Source organism: Tauraco erythrolophus, chromosome 24 (assembly GCF_009769465.1).
Source record: "Tauraco erythrolophus isolate bTauEry1 chromosome 24, bTauEry1.pri, whole genome shotgun sequence".
Taxonomy (NCBI): domain Eukaryota; kingdom Metazoa; phylum Chordata; class Aves; order Musophagiformes; family Musophagidae; genus Tauraco; species Tauraco erythrolophus.
Window position 1 is genome coordinate 8,308,569 of NC_141488.1, and position 18,933 is coordinate 8,327,501.

The window sequence follows — 18,933 nt, forward strand, 5'->3', positions numbered from 1 at the left end:
CATCCCCAGGGAAGACGCTGCAGATAGCGGCAGCAGCAGGAGGAAGGGCAGGACCCTGCCAGCGCCTGTGACGGACACATTGCAGAAGCAAATTCTGCATCCACAGAGGCTGCCAGAGCAGAGGGTCTCCAGCTCCATCCTGGCTGTGGGACTCTTGGCTGTTCAGCTCAGTCCGATGTGACTTTTCCGCACCCACACCCAGTGTCGATCCTGCCCGCTGAGGCAGCGGAGCGGTCCGTCCTTCCCCAAGCTTGTGCGAGTATCCGGGTCCGGCTGCTCCGCGCAACGCAGCTGCATCAGCTGCCAAATGTTTTGTAATTACACAGTGGGTTTCAACAAATAAATGTGAGCAGCGTTCACCAACATCACCCCAGACACGTCGCAGGGTCCAGTAAAACCAAAAATCCATTTCCTGCAGCTTATGAGTCTCTCCTAATTAAAAAGCGTTCATCGTTCTGCAGAGAGAACGGGGTCAAGACCTAAGTAAATACTGAAGCTTACTATAAAATATTAAGAGAACGAGCACAGATGAAAGATTAAATACTAGGCTGTATATGTGGATATGGATATTTGTGGATATGGACCACGACTCCTGTAACCGGGCCCCGGACCCGCACCAGACAACGGAGATGCCACTTCCCAGTGAAAACGTCATTAACGATTCTGCACGTGCCGACGCAGCTTCTGTTCTGCGTGGCCGTGCCGAGGCACAGCGCCCAGCCCGGGGCAGGCAGGCGGCGGGTCAGAGGGTCCAGCAGGGACCCCGCTGCCAGGCAGAGGCGATGGGAAGGGGCACGCAGCGCTGTGCCAGCACGTCCGCGCCCGGCGAAGACCACGGCCTCGGGTCGGCTCTTCCAGGCTCCAGCGGGACAAACCCCTCGCCGGCAGGGGAAGGCGTTTGCTGTCTCAGCAGTGAGCTCCAGCAACGCCCTCACAGCCACACTCACCCCTCCTTGCTGCCTGGCATCATTTTCTTCATATCGGAGTCTGTTGGTTTGTTTACACCCTCCACAGCATTGAGTTTTCATGCTTTTCATGGGTTCTGTCTCTTTTTCCTCCCCAAACTGTCTCAGGTCAGCTGGCTGATCCACAAACCTTGCAGATATCTTTGAAGAAAGAGAAAAACCCATGAAGGACACTGCCTGCGTTAGCACTATTGAACTTCTTTGTGTTGCTGAGCCCCTGCAGATAGCGGAAGAGCCGCGTGCGTGCCCGTGTGAATCGATAACGCCTGCGGTTCCACTCGGAACGCCTATACAGTCATCTATAATTAACACTACAACTCGGTTGTCTTCCAAAATCAATTCCTTTCCATTTTTTGTCATGAAATTGTATTTGACAAAGTTCATCTGCTTTTAATGTGTGTTAATTTTCCCTGCTGAAGTAGGCATTGATAAAGATGCTATTTAGGAAAGACAGCAGCTAGAGGAAACAAGAAGCCAGCACTGAGGGGGTGCTGTAGCGAGAACCATCGCAGCACCCACGGCCGCAGCACCCCGTCAGACCCACAGTCCCCCCCAAGCTCTTAGACCTGCATCCAACCCTCACCGAGCAACGGTCCAACTTGTGCTTGCAGGATGGGGAAAAAAGACAAGACAAAACTCTACACAGTGCTTATCAGGGTCCCAGCTGCGGTGCTGTCCAAACTGGAACACACCCCTCCCTGGGCAGAGTGGCCTCTCCGAAAGCTTCCTGCGGGCAGGTCTGCCCTGTCCCTCTGCCCACAGCAGCAGGATCCGGAGCACCCCCTTTCCCAGCCCCTCCACACTCGTGCCTCCCAGGTGTTCCACCAGTCTCCCTCCAGGCCCTGGGGCCACTCTTCCCAGGGTGCTTCCTTCCAACACACCGCCCAGTTTTGCTTGAGCAAAGTCCCCCACAGAGTCCCCACCTCCCGCGGGGCAGCTCTGTGCCCAGCGCACACGGGGCTTATCCCGGAGCACAGAGAACAGACACGTCCGCTCCCGCGATTCAGGTAACTGGAGGCACAGTGACGGTCCATGGCAGCACCTTCCAGCACCTTTGGAGAAGCCCTCTGCTCTCTGTGACACAGGCCAGCAGTGAATGGCGGGTGCCACGCACCACATCAACATCCGTTTCTCGTGTCTCTGCAAACTCACCCTTATCATCGGTCATATAAAATACGAAGTTGTTCTCGACACGTCTCTCACAGGAGCTATTGCTACTGCTAACCCCTCCCGGACCAGGCTGGCACATCCAGCCTCCATCCATCTTAATTCCATTATCGAGCCGAGCACGTCACTGTTTATTGTGTTCCAAACATTCCACCAAGGCTGAAGAGGAGAGGTGCTGCACACCGGCTCAGCCGGAAGGACGGAGCAGCAGCCCCAAGGAGGGACAGAGCCGTCAGCACCGGAGCGGGCGCCCCGGAAGGACGGCTGCCAGCGAGTGCCCGCGGACAAGGACAAGTTGCCCAGAACCAGACAGGGCATCTTGTGCAAAACACAGGGACAGAATAAAGTTTCAGTGGCGTGTTGAGCACTGGGTGAAAGAGCCAATGAACGTGCCCAGGTACGAGAGACACTCCCGTCCCCCCTCGCACGCCGGGTCTGCAGTCTCGCCTCGTCTCACCGCAAAAACTGCAACCAATACTGAGGCTGAGCGATGCCATTGCAGAGCTCCACTGCGAGGGAGGGAACGAAATCGTGTCCAACCTCCCCAGCTGTGCAAGAGGGACCAAGTCAGTGTGAGGGAGCGGTCAATACGAGCACGGGATCAAGTCTCCAGCTCCTCTTTCCTTGGTACCTTGCCTGTCAGGATGGTATTTCAGGCTGCAGCACTCGAGAGAATTCAAAGGCAGTTTGTCTTTCACAAGCTTTTTTTTTTTAATAACTGGCTTTCAATAATACTTTTCAGCAGCCTACAGTCCAACATGTTCCCAGCATCTCTGAAACCATTAGGACAATGCCACTCTATAATTTTTGCCCTTGTTAAATAATTTGAAGAGTGCTGAAAGGAAAAACCTATGTCCAGAGGCTAGATCTTTGTGCATCTCCAACAATGAGCTCTTAATAGCTGAAATTAAATTCAGTGATTTAGTCCAGAAGAAAATTAAATACCCAAGAATATTTAGTAAGACATTGCTGAAATATCTAAAAGAATGAATTTGCTTGAAATCAGTGCTACAGCAGTACTGAGCAGAACCTCACTGCTATTTATGTAGGAATGGTCCTCAAGGACACACTAAAGCGGACACATCCACGGAGCCAACTGCAATTTACTGTTGTCTCTTTCCGTTCCCTGATGTATCCACCAAACGATTCCCCGCGAAGGACTCGCCGACCTGCATCTCCAACGCGCCCTACTCCTGCCAAGCGCTTTATCCCACACAAACTCCCGTAGCCATGGGTGACACATGCTTCCCCCTGTATTTCAGCAGAATAACCAGCACGTCCATCTAGCAGCCAGGGATCTATAACCTTAAGCCTGACAAGAATTCTGCAAACGAATTGTGATGCTTGTGATTTTCTGAGTAGTTTGCTCTAAAATTAAGTGTCATAGAGTAATTTGTGTCTGGCTCTGCCACAATTTCCATAGCCATAATTATTTCAGACACACTGTAAAACAGCAATATAATATGCAGTCCCAAATAATAAATATCTTCAAGCTCGAACATTTCTCCAAAAAGAGACTGAAGAGAAACACATGGGTGTTTCAAACGTGTGACTGATGGAAAGCAGCATCTGCCACACGGCATTTCGGCTGCCCCAGAGGCCGGCACGGGCGGATGGAGGTGGACACTCCAAGTTCATTCAGTGCAAAGCTCTGCACCTTCAAACTGTCACTTTGCCCCGGCCACAAAGGTGCTCCAGCCGTGTTCTGCTAGAACACAGGACCCAGGAGCATAATTCAGAAAGGAAACTGAAGTATCAATTTCCTCAGCAATTATTCGTTCAGCAGCAGGCTCAGACTCACGCCCCCTGCCCCCACTTGCCGTGCAGCCCCCGTTTCCCACCCTGCTACCACCCGGCACAGCCCCACGTGCCTGGCTCCAGCCCTGGCAAGTGCTGCTAAACCTGTGCGTAAGCGCCGGCCCTGAGTGCTGCGTCCGTCTCTGCGGGATGCCGGCGGCTGCGGCGGTGATGAAAGTAAAACCAGTGCTTTGTGCAACTTGCAGAATCCCAGGAGGAAAAATAAACTTACTATGCATAACACTCAAGCATCAGTCAGAAGATAAAATAAACTCCAGCAGCACATACAGGTTTGTAAGCTAATGTATAAAAGATGAAACAAATCAAAAGCCCCAAGCACTGTACATTTGGATCCATCTTTTTTGTATTTAAATGGAAAAGCAGACCTTAGGCTTCAGGAGGTATCTTTGCACTAAATGACAAAATACTAATTAATTCTAAGTTTTTTTCGCTTCCAGTTGAACTATTTATTTTCCATCTAAGGACACTGCAGTGACCTGATGCCTTGATGGGACACACGCAATGCACAGGAAAGCATCTTACCAATCCCGCTCCCCACCCCCACCCCAAACTTTTGCTCAGCTCAAGCAAGCCCTGGCCACGCAGAGCACACGTGCACTCCATTTCCAGAAACATCTTCCAGAAGGAGACAGTCTGCTCAGAAGTCTCTCTCCAGCTCCCACAGTCTCCAGATGCTTTCCTTCCTCCTCCTCTGCTATCAGGCAAACGAAGCAGCCGATTCCCAGAACAGGAAGGACTCTCGTTGCTGTAAGGCATCGTGCTTCCAGCTCCGAGGCTCTCCCAGCACACGGGGAGCGTGGCCTTTGCCTGCGCCCAGAGCTGCCCTTCCCCGTCCCTGCCCGCCGCCAGCGCAGCAGGGGCACCGCTGCCCGCACGCTGCGGAGCGCTGCCGGTGCACGACGCGGCCGCGCAGCCCTCGAGACGCACACGGACACGAGCCTCGCGCGCAGCTCGCTGTCATCACGAGAAAGATGGTGTCAGGAGCTCTCAGGGCCAGGCCGCTGCTTTGGGACATTTTTTTCTTTTTTTTTTTTTAAAGTCAATGTCTGCAATTCCTCGGCAGAAGGAGGCAGAGCCACCTCCAGGACACGCCAGCCCAGCCCGGCAGCACAGCGCGGGCAGGAAGGCGCTGCCAACGTGCTGCTGCTCCCCAGGCAGGGGCTGCCTGTGGCCCCGCGGGACCCCCAGCTGGGGCACCGCTGGCTCCCGAAGCAGAAACGTGGCACAGGAGGTTGGCACACGCTCCTCTGCCGGAGCAGCCCAGGGCTCCTGCCTCTGGCGCAGCCGTCTCCCTACCTGCATCCCCGTCTGCCTCCCCACCGCGGACGTGGGGACTGAGCAACTGCATTTCCCTCTCCCAAGGACGGGGAAAGACAAACGCTGCTGTCCGATGCCAGGAACCAGGCGAAGGCACTCGTGGAAGTCTCAACGGATGAGTATAAAACGAACGGGTCCAACACCAACACGGTTCACCCCACGTCCAGCTCGTGGCGCCCAGCAGCACGACAGCAACAACTAAGGGCCACATCAGAATCCAGACTGTGCTGTCACAAAATCTTGTCTCCTCATTAACAGTGACAATTATAAGCTGCCATAAAGCATAATTATGCTACGCACAGTGTTAGATTCATCAGGCAATTAGAGCCATTAATAACACAGCCCAACCTGATGAGCGGAGTGGACTTGCAGTCCGGGGTCCTCCGTTTTGCAGCAGACCGCTCGCGTCCCGCAGCAGATCAGAGAAGCTGCTTCTTTCCCACTGCGCAGTGTCGAGCGTGCGACGCGTTCTGTACCACTAGCGGTTACCATCAGCCAGGGCTGCCTTCTGCTCATGAGCCTTGACTTGTGCCCTTCGTCTTACCCCTGCATGGCAAGAGCAGCAGCCGTGCCAGCTCGCTTGCGAAGTCCTTTAGGTGGCAGCTGCCAGGGATGAAGCCAGTGCAGAATGAAGACAGTCCACTTCAGCCAGAGGAGAACAGCCCAGACGCAGACACGCAGGCTCGCACCGACGGCCTCGTGTGCTGCAGCCCTCTGCAGAGCACATCTCTGCCCTCCCGGGAACGTCCCCACGGCAGGACTTGCCTCCAGCCCACACTGGAGGTAACTCACACTGGTTATTGCACACAGGTGAAGCGGGCAGGAAAAGGAAAAACGCTACAACAGCAACGCCTTTCCCCTCTCTCTTCTTGGAGTTTCATTTCAGGAGAGCCCAGAAGATCAACAGGCTTTAAAGCAAAGGTGTAAAATGGTTCTGCGGTTGGACTCGATCTTAAAGGTCTTTTCCAAACAAAATGATTCTCTAAGTCTACAAAAAGAATGAGTCTACGGGCTCATATATTCTCCAGCTTTCTCCCAAAGTGAGATACAGCAAATCTTTAACGTGTCCTGTCCATGGCATGTTGAGTCCAACACACTGCCCGAAAATCCATTCAGTAACGCAGAAAAGGGAGGAACTTCCTTTATTCTCCTTCTCAAACAGCCGCTGTGGCCGTTGGCAGCTGCTCCTCACGCCTCCTCAGTGAGCAGCACGTCGCTGGTGAGACTCCAGGCTCTCCTTCCCTGCAAGCGGCGGCACTCGCTGCTCACTGCAAGGGAGGAAAAACCCACACACGTGCTCCAGCGCCGCGGGTCCGGAGCGCGGAGCTCTAAAACCAGCCCTGGCCATCACCTCGCGGTCACTTGAAAACATGTTTTTAAAATCCTGATGAATCACTAGAAACTATTTCGTCCCTAAAATTGGCTTCAGCAGTGTCATCCTCGCGCAGACGAGGGTCACGGCAGCTAGACCATCGCCGACCGGAAGGAGCGGTGCCCGGCCGCCGCGCGGGTGATGCCAGCGCAGGGCAGCGGAGTGCGGGGCACTTCCAGCACAACGGCAGAGCTGGCTCCCGCCACCGCTGTCAGAAATTTCCTTCCCGCGGAGGGAAATAAATTGAGAAGGAAACTTACCTACAGCACAAATTTACGTTTCTGTCAAAGAAGAGTGGCTGATGGATATTTTTGGAAGCTGGTCTCCATCATATTAATTCAATGCCTGGCTGAAGTTGTCTCATTTGCAGCAAATCTGGCTGGTAAATATTAACCTTGGGCTTTGTTGAAATTCTCCTTGCAGATATTACAAGGGATTGGAGGGAGAAGATGAAGCAGAAAGAGATAACTTTACAGAAAATGTCAGGCAGATCCTCCACATCACGGTTTCATTTACACAAAAGCTATTGCAACACACTGCAAAGTAAATGGCATGAAGGGGCCACAGCTCATGCCTGGTAAAATTAAGGTTAAAAAGACATCAGTGCCAAGAAGCCTGCTGAAAACAAAATGGGGAGGGACAGGTGATCATCCACAGTGCCACAGCACTTCTCGCTCGCCCACCACGCATCTGCTGGAAATAGGTTTTAAGCTCAGAGCAAGCACAGACCAGCATCTGGCTGTAGATATATATTAGACAAGAAAAGCAGTTTAAAAGTATTTACAGTGACAGAACCTCTCCTCCTATTTGAGAGAAGACGTTAAACAGATGCTAAAGCTGCCCGGTTCCACCCCAGAGATGGCTTCATTTCTGCAGCCCCCGAAACGATCCGCCAGGAACACGCAGACCCACGGCAGCCTGGCAGAGCGCCGGGGCGGCTGCGGCGGGGCGGTGCCATGCAGGACGGACGGCCAACAGCCTCGGCTTTCTCGCAGCGGTAATTAGCAGTGCCGTAAATCCTGCCAGTCTGTTTTCATCTCTCCTAATCTCGGCGTGAGGATACACATGTTCTCTCGTTAGTGCAATGATTTCTGCACCTAAATCACAGTTACAAGGACACCCTGCCTGCTGCCCCCGCCAGCATCGAGCACCCTGGCACCGCGCTCCGGTCAGTCCCTGCAGAGGCCACTGTCGAGTGCCCCAGCATCGGAGTGCAGTGATGGAGAGTGGTGTCCAGCCACGAGACAGCCTGGGGAAACTTCTCCTTTGCTGCTGCTGTCCGATTTCCGTCTGATTTGGATCCCAGACGCTGCACCTTGCACTTGGCCCTACGCACCACCCCGGATCCAGCCACCGGCCGGGCCCCATGGGGTCACCGGATCCGCAGCCACCCCAGCAGGCTCAGACTCACCACCCGTTCAGTGGGGTGAACGGGCGACCAATTCCAGACATTGGCATGTCCCTCGCCACACGCGCAGCCAGAACGTCCTTGGGGAAGATGGAAGGATAAGGGAGAGGACCAGGAGACCCAAGACAGCCTGGAGAAGTGCCAGTCACCCCTGGTACCAGGCAGGGGTCGGCCCCCAGGCTGCCCCTGCTCCCCGAGCCCTTGAGCAAACTCAGGGTCCAACCTTGCATGGCCATGAGAGCTGCAACAGAGACAGTGACCAAGAAGTTTCATGGGCATGGAGGATCCAGCAGACTCACACCCGCTGAGCCCTCCAAAGCCACCACCACAGGACCACAGCAGCGATGCCAGATTTGCTGTGTCTTCACCCACCTCTTTTCACATCCCCGAATTCTCACCGTAATTACCTGCCTCCAGCTCAAGGGCTTTTGTCCTTGTTGAAGAATTTCCGCAGCCCTGGATGCTTTCATCAGAAATCTTCTAAAGTTATTCACTTAGCACTATGCTAATGCAGGGCTCTAAAAAAAAACCAAAACCTTTCAACCCTTAAAAACTATTTTCTGATATTTGACCAGACATCAGATGCTGCTCCACAGAGAGTGACTAATGACCTGCTTTCTGTGAGAGTGGGAAAAACTTAATTATGTCCATTAAATTACTTCAAATATTTTTCCTTAGAGAATGTGAATTATTTAAACTCAACACAGAGAAACCTGAAACATTAGCGAAAGCCTTCTGGGACTTGCTATGTAAATTCCCACTCCAAACAGATGGGGAAAGCATGGCGAGCTGCCACGCAGCCACTGAAGCAATGAACAGCGCTGAGATTTCAATCCAATAGTTTTAATAAGGTGTTCTTAAGGAAGGTACCGAGCAAACAGCCACGACCCGGAGCACAAGGAAAGGCTTCCCATCTCCTGGAAGAAGGCAGCACAGTTGGCACAATTCAAATCTGAAAGCCTCAAGTAGCTTCTGAAAGGCACCTGATTCCTCCGGACAAGCTCACTCTTCTCCAGCAGCATACGCCTTAAACACAGAGGAACTGTACCTGCTTGGGACTTATCCAGCCAGGTGAAAAGGCAGAGGTCCAAGGCACCCCCTGCACCGCAGGCACGGGCACCAACGGGTCTTTTCAGGCATATCTTGCTGAAGAAAACATCTCTCCTGCATGCCAGCTGGTGGTCTGACCTCTCCTCTGCCCAGAGGAGCTTTGCTAACAGAGCAGCCACGCACACTGCCATAATAATTACAGCCAATTACACCTTTCAGAGGAGAAAAGCCCCTGGGTGCTGATGGTGGGAGGAGCAGCCATTCCTCGGGTAGGAGATGCACACTTGTCGCCCTGCACCACGTCCATGCGCCAAGGACCACTGCTGGCTCGCGTTGGCACCTGACTCAGCGCACAGACAGCTGAGACCAGGTCCTGAGCACGGCCCGAAGTGGGAAGGTGCCCGGGAGGCGGCATTAGCCCAGCACCTCTCCCCTTTCGGAGGCTCACACGCTCCGAGAGGAGGAGCAGAGCAGCCCTGATCCCACACCCAGGGCTGATCCCATGCCTGGCTCCTGCCTTGCCTTCGCGAGTGAGATCAAAGTGGTCACAGCACCAGGTTCATTAGAGGGACACCCGTTACGGCAGAGGTTACAGCCGCTTTTACAGCTGTCATTGAACACAACCTTACAAGCTGTCAAGTCACCGAATTATTAAGTTATGTCTAAAGCACGACAGTGGGGTATTAACGTTCTAGAGTAATTTCATAGCTACAGACAAAGCTGTGGAAATGCCTGACTGTATTCAGAGCTCTGGCACGTCTGCCCCGCCAACGCCGTGCTGCAGAGCAGCTACCGGCAACACACCCCATTTACCCAATTGCCACCCTTCAAATGAAGGTCTGGCTGTTAGCTGCGGAGCTGCAATCAACTAAAAGAATCATATTGCTGACAAAAGGCGATTCTGCTTGCCTGAGCTGTGCTCAGGCACTGGGCAGACTGGAGCAGTCTGGCAGCAACACGGACCAACACAGACAAAAACTGCCAGAGGACACCGGCGGCCACTTTTACCTCTGCATCCCCCGTCCTTCTCCTCGAAGCCAGGACTGCACGTGCACTTCCCTATGGGCACCAGCCACTCGCCCTCTGCACTGCAGTGCATCCTGGGGGGATTATCCACATCCACTTCGGCGTGAGCGACACAGGTGCCCTTAACTTCCACCAAAGTCGCAAAGGCCGTCTCTGCCACCGTGTCCGGAAACACAGCCAGGTTCTGCACAGTGGCAAGGCACTTCTTGTAATAGACCCGCACGGAGACCAGTGCCACGCAGGCACCCACGTCCTGGAAGCCCAGGTGGAAGCCTCTCTTGCTCAGGTGCCCAATCTCCCTCAGCTCAGTGTTCAGCTTCATCTTACGCTCACCCAGGTCCCCCTGCGTGAAGCTCTCATCAGCAGCAACGGTGTCAATCTTGGTGTGCTTGCTCTCGTGGACGCTACGGCCCAGATCGAAGTCAGACTCGACGTAGTACAGATTGAAGGTCTCCTTGCAGGTGCCCGTCACGCCAGGGATGCTGTTGCAGTCCCGCAGGGTGAACTTCAGCTCGATGAAGATCCTCTGGCCGTCACGCCTGGCAATCCAGCCTGTCTGCAGCCAGTTGTTCTGGTTTGGCTCCATGACATTGCAGACCTGGTACGTGCGTATCGGCTTGTAATTCTCATCCACGCCGCTGATTTCTTCCCACTGGGGAAAGAACACAAAGGGCTGTAACAGCTCGAGAGCTGCCGTGAGCAAGAACCAGCTGCCCCAACACAAACACACCGACCTGTGTAAGTATCACCACTGCAGCCCATTATATCATGGGCACTGAACGTCCCAAGCCCACCAAAACCAGAGGCTGTAGTAACACAGTGGTTTTTTCTGGACCACCCAACACCTGAGCTCTTCACAGAGGTGCAAACAGGGAGATGCAACCAGAAAGAAGGTGCTGCATCGGACCTTCTAAACCAAAGTCTAACGTGAAACCGACACATCATCCGCTGAGAAACCAGAGCCTTTCTCTGGGATTTTCTGTCCCTGGGAAGATGTGGCTGCACAGTGTCACCACACAGCACAATGCCAGACGAGGCTGGGCAACTGAAGGAAGTCAAAGATGGCTGAGAAGATGTGAGGCCAGTCACACCATCACACAAGGACAAACCTTTTCATGAACAGCAGCTTCTCTGTCAAGAGAAGTTTTAGCTAGAACAGGACAAGTCCTCTGCCTACAAGTGAAACAGTCTTTCCCCAAAGCTACCAGCAGAGATTCTGATTAGCGCAATGATGATTCAACCCTCGGAGCCTTAAGGATGACCTGGCAACTTCCCAAAGCCATTGTTTCTGGGGGTAAATTTACACAAGATTGCCAAACATATCCAAAACAGAGTTTCCTCTGCAGACTAACAGCTGGGCAACACAGACGACTCCAGGATCTATCACTATTCCCTCTGAACGCTTTGTTTCTGTTCTGGAAAGTGAACCCAAAGCAGCCAGGAACACAACTCTGATTTTCCTGACACGCTCTCCCAAGACAGCTATAGACTGACCCTGGCAGCAAGGCAAGGACCTGATCAAACAAACCCTACAAGATGCAGAGCTCCTGATGATCCCACCCCGGTCACAGCCCTCTTCCAAGAGCTGAGCTGATCCTCAGGAGCTCATGCTGGTGTGCAAACTACAATACAAAGCCTTAACTGGCTGATGTTCATCTGCTTATTACAGGAGTGCAAGATTCATTTTGAGGAGGCGTTCCACATTGGTCGTACCACTCACACAGCCAGCACTTCACTTCTCACTCTGCTCCGCGGGGTGCCCAGCACTGAACAACACGACTGCTCACACTGGGCTGCCCACCCACTGCAGCTGAAGGAGACCCCGTGGCTGTCAGCCCCCTCCACCGGGTCCGTGTGTGGACTTTCAATACCGCTGAGCACCAAGAGGCAGAGCCCTCTCTAGCAGCACAGAGGGACAGTCCCACCTCCACACTTACCCCGTTTGATGGATACGAGGTCCAGCCCAGCTCAGCTTGCGATTCCTTCGAGTCCAGCAGGACAACTGCAGGGAAGACAAGATGTCAGAACGCAAACTCACTGACCCAGGAAACACCAGTAAATACCCATCCGGCCCATTCGTTGGGAAGCTCAGTGCCGCACCGCACACTCCTGCCCGGCCCATGCGCCCGCCTGCCCGAGCGGTGGGTCAGGTCCCAGAGCACAAGGAGCAGCTCCCGCTCCAGCTCCACCAGCCATCGCGTCATCGCATGAGCACCGAGCACTGCACCGCGCGCTGCACCGAGCAGGACTCGCGCTGCAGAGCTCCAGGCTGCACACCCAGGGCAGACCTTGCAGTCCTGCAATTAGCACCCTGCCCTAACGAGGATGACATCCAAGGGCTGCAGCCCTTCCCAAGGGACTCTGCAGGACAAGCCCTCCAACACCAATGCAGCCAATGCTGCAACTGTGCCATGCCTGTAGCTCGCCCATCTCCCGGACCTGAAAGGCGCTGGTGGCTGCTTTCAGACAAGCATTTCCTTGAAAGACGACATCCTTTTTGCACGAAGCAGCTCATCCTCTGTTTGGCAGGAAGAGGTGTTTCCCCCCAAATTCACAGTTTCACGACCCTCCCACGGCCAGCGAACTGAAGCAGCCCCTGGCGGGCAAATCGTCCCCTCTCAGCTCCGCGACAGCAGACGAGGGCGGTGCGCGGAGGGCGCATCCTGGGCCGGTTGTTTCCCACGCGAGCGCTCCGGGACACCGTTCCCGGCGCCGAGGCAGCGCTGCCCCCCAGGACCGCTCAGCCGCCCGGCCCGGTACCGGCGGCGCTGCGCGGACAGCGGACACCGCAGGAGCTCGTTCCTCCCAGCGCCTCCGGTGCTCGCGGGGACCGGGACCCCCCGGGCTGACCCGGCCACCCCGCGGGGACCCGCCGAGCCCTCGCGCCGCACTCGCCCGCCTCGTCCCGCAGGTCGCCGCGCCCCGGAGAGCGGCGGCACATCCACCCCACGAACCCACCGCCGCGCCGCCGGGGGCTGGCGGAGACACCGCGGGGAGGACGAGGGATCCCGCCCGGACCCGACCCGCTCCGTCAGCGCCGGAGCGGAGCGGACCCGCCGGCTCTGCCGCCGAGACGCGCCGGCCTCTCCCGGCGGCACCGGGCACCGCAACGCGCAGCCCAACCCGCCGCGGGCGACCAGCGCCGGAGCCGATGCGGCGGCACCGAGCGCCGAGGCCGCCGGGCACGGAGGGCACAGCGCGGCCGGAGGTGCCGGAGCACGGGGGACGCGGCACGGCCAGGGGTACCGGAGCACCGGCTGCCGCGGCCGCGCCGCTCCGCCCGCCCGGTCCCCGCGCGCCCCGCCCCGGCTCACCCTGCTCGGCGGCGGCGCGGGGCAGCACCGGCAGCAGCAGCAGCAGCGGCAGCACCCGGGGGAAGCCGCCGCCGCCGCGCGCCGTCGCCATGGCGCCACCGACTCCGCGCGCCCCGCGCCGCCGCCGCGCTCCTGCCGCCGCGCCCCGCCCCCGCCCCGCGCCGCCAACCGCCGCCGCCAGGGCGTGGCCGCGGGCCGGCACGGCCAATCCGCGGCGGCCGCCGGGGCCCTCGGTGGGAAGGGGCGGGGCGAGCACGGACGAGGGTGTGCCGTTCACTCTGAAGCCTAATGATGGCAGCTGCAGTCGAATCCTCGGCCAGCGGTGTCCCATTGCACGATCTGTGGGGCAGGCTCCTGCTGCAACGGGCCGAGCTTTGGGCTGCCTGATACCACTGCTGAGGGCAGGGACTGCCCTCGCTATGGAAGCCAAAGAGCTGCTGGGGCACGGTCAGCCCTTGCTGATGCTGAGATGCCATGGCCTTGTGGTCACAGCCCTGATTAACAGTGCTGCCAGACCCCACCAGGTGACATTTGCTCCCTGCTGCCAGTAATGAGCCGTCAGTGGCAAGTCAGAGCCCTGTTCCTGCACCACAGGAGCCAGACTGGCCACACACAAACCCCAGGAAAAGGCAACCCCAGGCAGGGCGGGTCCTGCCAGACCCGTGCAAAGAGCAGTGCTGCAGCGGCAAGCACTGCGCGGGGAGGCTGCGGGGAGGCGGGCTGGGCTGGGGAAGGCAATTCCCGGCTCCCTGCCAGTGAGGCGCGTGCTGCCAGGCCCACAGCCTCCTGCACCGGGGCAGGAACTCAGCTCGGTTTGATTATCGCTAATTGTAGGTATTGCAGGTCCCTGCGGAATTTAGTCAGGCTGAATGCCCGTCAGGTGCCCACCGGATGGCTGATACCGAAGCTTGCTTGTGTAGCAACGCTTGTTCCTGTGGGATGTTCCCTTCACTGCGATTATGTGCTGTCAAACGTAAAACATTGCAAGTCTGGAATAAAAATACTGAGTTTCCATCTAACACAGACTGGTTGGGCTACGGCACCCTGTGCGCAGCCCCGTTCGCGGCGGTGGGTGCTCGGACCACAGGCCGAGCCCCGCGTGCAGCCCCACAGCCCTGTGCACGGGCACCCCCAGCCCTCCTGTCGCTGTCGGATCTCCGCTGCCACGCTGGCCACCCCCAGCGAGGGCGGTGCAGGACTCAGACACTGGCTCGGCAGGTATGAGGAGCACCCAGAGCGGAGAGCTGTGTCTGGACACGGAGAGCTGACGGCTGGGTCATGCGGGCAGCAGGACTTGCCCAACTAAACCCCAACCCGCCATGGAATGAGAGCTGTGGTGAGGGCTGCTGAGGGGGCAGCAGCCCGGTGAACCCACCCATGCGAACGCTGGCGGGGGCTCAGCGCGGCAGGGGAAGAGCAGCGTCGTGTGTCTGCGCAAACCCGCTGCACTTAAGCACCTTCAAACGTTGGACACTAACGCCTGAATTCTGCGGCGCCTCACACGTGCGGGAGATTACTGGAGCAGGTCTCCTACTGAACCTTGCTGCCAGTCAGATCCCAATTTCCATATTGCATAATGAGATTAATTAGATATGGTGATTGCAGTTCATCTGCCTCGTGCCCCAGGTTCTAAGTACTCTCTTCCCGAAGTCAATAAGACTCCCCACGCGAACACATTTAACCGTTTGTGAAAGTCCCTGCAGGATCGGGAATCCTGAGCAAGCCAGGTATCAGCTCAGAATCCTGAGCGCAACGTTTCTTTAACCTGTTCCACAGGAATCTTGCCTTTCCAAACATTTTTTTAACACCTAAGGCATGTTTGCTTTCCAGAGGTTTTGGAGGCATTGCATCCGAGTACAAATCTGTCGGGAAGCTGGGGCTCTTGGCCAGCTCAGAGGAAGATGCTGCTGCTGTGGCCATTCTGCAGAAATGGGGGAAACGTTTTCCAAGCATGACGAGGATTCGCAATTGCGTTGGACACTACGTACCTCTAATGTTTCGACTTGCTTTCCATGCCTTCCAGCACTCACCTCCCACCCCAGAGCACCGACCCCCCATATTCCAGCTCAGCCTCGGAAGCTGCTGCTCAGCCACCACGTTAGCTGTAGCCTGGCAGATCCAGGGAGAGACCCACCACGGGACGCAGACAGCCCAGCTGCACACGTGAAGCCAGAGCGTGTTTCCAGCTCTCCCTCCCTTTCCCAGCCCCTCTGGAAACACAGCCACTACCTTTTCTCTGTGCTAACTCGACCAGCGAGAGAATCCCCCTCCATTTATCATTGTTCTTTCCGGCCGGGGAGCTCAGCTCGGGCAGGTGCTTTGCTGCGGTGCTGCCGCAGCACGTCAGTGCCAGTGCTGGTGCTTCCAGCCTGGCCAACGCTCCCACCTTGTGCCTGCAGGCCGAGAGCTCCCAGTGAGCCTGGGGGTACAGCCCCGGTGACTGGGTCACAAGTCCATACGATTAAAATTCCCCCTCCATCCCATTACAGGGTAGGGAAGCAAAAGACAGGGTTTATTTATAATCTCCCTCAAGTGGAAACCAGAAGAAGTGACCCATTATTACTGGAGATTTTTCAAGCCACCCAGGAAAAGTGATATTTAGTTGTCATTAAAGGCTCATAACTGCATAACAATTTCATGCTATGTTAACTTCTAGGTTTTCTTTCACATATAAATTTTTAAGGAGTAAAACAGAAAAACCCAGGCACTTGACCTTTAATCACAGTTATTTGTGTGATCAGTCAAGTGTGGGAAAAAGCTAGTTTGTGCTTGAAAGATGCCCTTTAAAACCGGATTGCTCTAATATGAGACACAACTCACATGGTGTGATATATGAGGTCTCGCTTACCAGCCTCTGGTGCACAGCAGCCTCCCTTTTCGTGTTCACGCACAGGATCTTGCTGCTGGTACATTGGAAGGTACTAATGTCATGAAGCAAATTGATCCGGACCCCTGGGATAGCTCCATTCACCACCGAGAGACCCGCGGGGGGTGTACGCATTCATGTCATCGAACAAACAACCTGGGAAGAGTATTCCAACGTTTATGGAGGATTTGCCGTTAGAGCTATGTTTCACCAGAAGAAGGGTATTTTAAGCTAATAGAGCACAAAGCTTTTCCATTTATCTTAAATATTACCCCAAGCACTTATAAAAGCTTAATACTAGAACAGCCAGGGGTATTTTAATTACAATTTTGAAGCATTATGTTGTTTTGGGGAAATTATGAGTTTTTCTTTGGCAAGACTGGATGACTAAAAGCCATTTCTGGGGTGAAGGGAACAGAGCAGCCTTTTAAATTGGGACTATTGGATTTATTCATTATCAGGCACGGCCGATGGCCAGGGACGGGCCTCTGACCCCGAAGACAGGCTGCGGCACAGCCGAGCCAGCAGCAGGGATGCTGCCCCAGGACGGCACAGCAGAGAGTTGCCTCCTCAAGCACCAGCGGCGTAATGAGGGGCCAGTTTCTGTAAGGAAAGGGAGAGGGATGCACCCCAGTTGTCTGGTCACCTCTGTGACTCACATCCAGCACTCGGGCAGCTTCCCTTACCCCGCTCCTGAGTGCTACCACAGCACAGGATGAGCCTGGAGAGATGAGTGGGAAAGCAAAGACACCCAGGTTATCCAGGCTCCAGATTGCCATGGGAACTTCTGCAAAGAGCTGGGGCCAGCACGGCCCAGAAAATGTGTAATTCTCCAAGCTGAGCTATTACCTGCTGTAAGTGGAGACAGAAAGATAGTTTTGAAACCACAGTGAAAATAACCCTCCTGGAAAAAAAAAAATCAATACAAACACCAAGGAAAGAGGATCAGAATCCGAGACCATCAATTCCTGAGATAAAGAGTTGAAAGTCTCAGTGGGAGGACAGCCAGATCTGGACTGAAAAACAAAACTTCGTTTCTTTTGCTGACAAATGACTTTTTATGCTAAAGGACAAAAGAGCCAGGAGGCTGCGGGCGTTGGTATGTGGCGCAAAGAGCTGCCCTTGAAGAAAGAAGGAGCAGGCAGAAACCTCACGGAAGCTTTTGCACCTCTTCTTCCACTTCCACACTTGAAAGGATTTTCTTACAACGGAAAACAAGGGATTTGTGCAATTTTGTGCTGTTTTGGGCATGTCACAAAAAACATGGTCCAGGATGAGTTTTGCTGCGTCTGCTGTGATGAGGCCGGAGTCAGAGCAGAGCAGGCAGCAGCACTACTGCACAAACGTATCCGGCATTAAGGAAATATCCCGCACAGGAAAGCGGCAGAGTTAGCGCGGCTCCAACGACCCGCACCGGGTACCAGTGGTGCCTCGCCAGCCCGCTGCTCCCGGCTGATCCCAGGGCTCAGGCACCGCTGCCCACGAGGACCACGCTCCGTCGCAGCCGGTGCCATCACAGCCTGATGCCAACAGTGCCATCCCGTCCTTGCGCCATCTCCTCCCTGCTAACTGGTAGAAATCACAGCAAAAATAGAAGTTAATGTAAAGCTTCCCCATAAATCTCATTATCAAACTGCCCAGCCCTGCATCGTAGGCTGCTAAAGGAAAATACTCCGTGTATTAACTCCTTTTACCTTCTGCATTGTTTGTCTGAAAACAAAAGTAACAAAGCTATGCATTTGTTTTTAACAGCTTAATTTTTCTATCAGATGTGCACTCTTTGCTTCAGGATCTCTGTACTACAAATGTTTTGCAGCAGCTCTTCAGCTTTTAAGGTAATCACATAAAAGATCCTTGACTACATAAAGGCAGCTAATCTGGGCAAATGTCTTTAAGCATCTTTACATTTCTTGTTAATGGATTTCTAGGCATCCCACAGAGATCCACATTCTAGAAAATAATGTAAAATATAGTAAGTGTCTAATTTTTTTAAATGTCTCACATTTGTCATATACTGAGAAAATCCAGAGCTCCAGGCAGCATAAGATCATTATACTTACATAAGTAACACTCCATTCTGTCATCATCAATATGAAACTCAGCCTTTCACTGGGGGCAAGGATCCCTTCAGCATTAAATTCCAACTCAACCAGAGACAAATTATCACACGCTATTAATTAGAGCCAGACCAGGAGGGCTCTGGGCCCTGCAAGCCGGTGACAGGCTCTGAAGGGCAAGTCAAGGCAGCTGCTGAGCTCGGGAGCCACGCGGGGAGAACGTTACCCGCTCCCATCTCGGACCTCTGGGAGCAGCGGGAGGGCTCGCGGAGGGCGACGCCACGCCGTGATTTTTGCTGTGCGGAGCCAAGCAGCTGGAAAAGCGGAGAGGTGAGTGCAAACCACTTTGCAGCAGCGGGTCTCCCCTAGTGCCCTGCACCCCTACGGCCCCTCTGCCTGCTCCCCATGGAGCCGGGGCAGGACCCTCTGCACACAGAGGTGCGGCAGCGCCGCGAACCCACATGCCGCCGGGCAGCAGCCCCGTCCCCTACCTCCTACCGCAGTCCAGGGCTCCCGGTGCGTGGCCTACAGCCACGGCAGAGCCACTGGCACCCAACACGGGCAAGTTAATGC

General features: G+C 55.0%; 1 protein-coding gene across 1 annotated transcript in view; it reads right to left on the reverse strand.

Annotated features, from left to right (window-relative positions):
* EPHA10 (EPH receptor A10) overlaps positions 1-13,528 on the reverse strand; it is a 35,707-nt gene extending 22,179 nt beyond the window's left edge. Inside the window, exons 1-3 of the mRNA XM_086625931.1 lie at positions 13,438-13,528; positions 12,061-12,125; positions 10,106-10,775 (exon numbers count right to left, since the gene is read on the reverse strand). Of these exons, the coding sequence (XP_086482057.1) occupies positions 10,106-10,775; positions 12,061-12,125; positions 13,438-13,528 (826 nt within the window). The remainder of the gene's footprint in view (positions 1-10,105; positions 10,776-12,060; positions 12,126-13,437) is intronic.
* Positions 13,529-18,933: the final 5,405 nt, after the last annotated feature.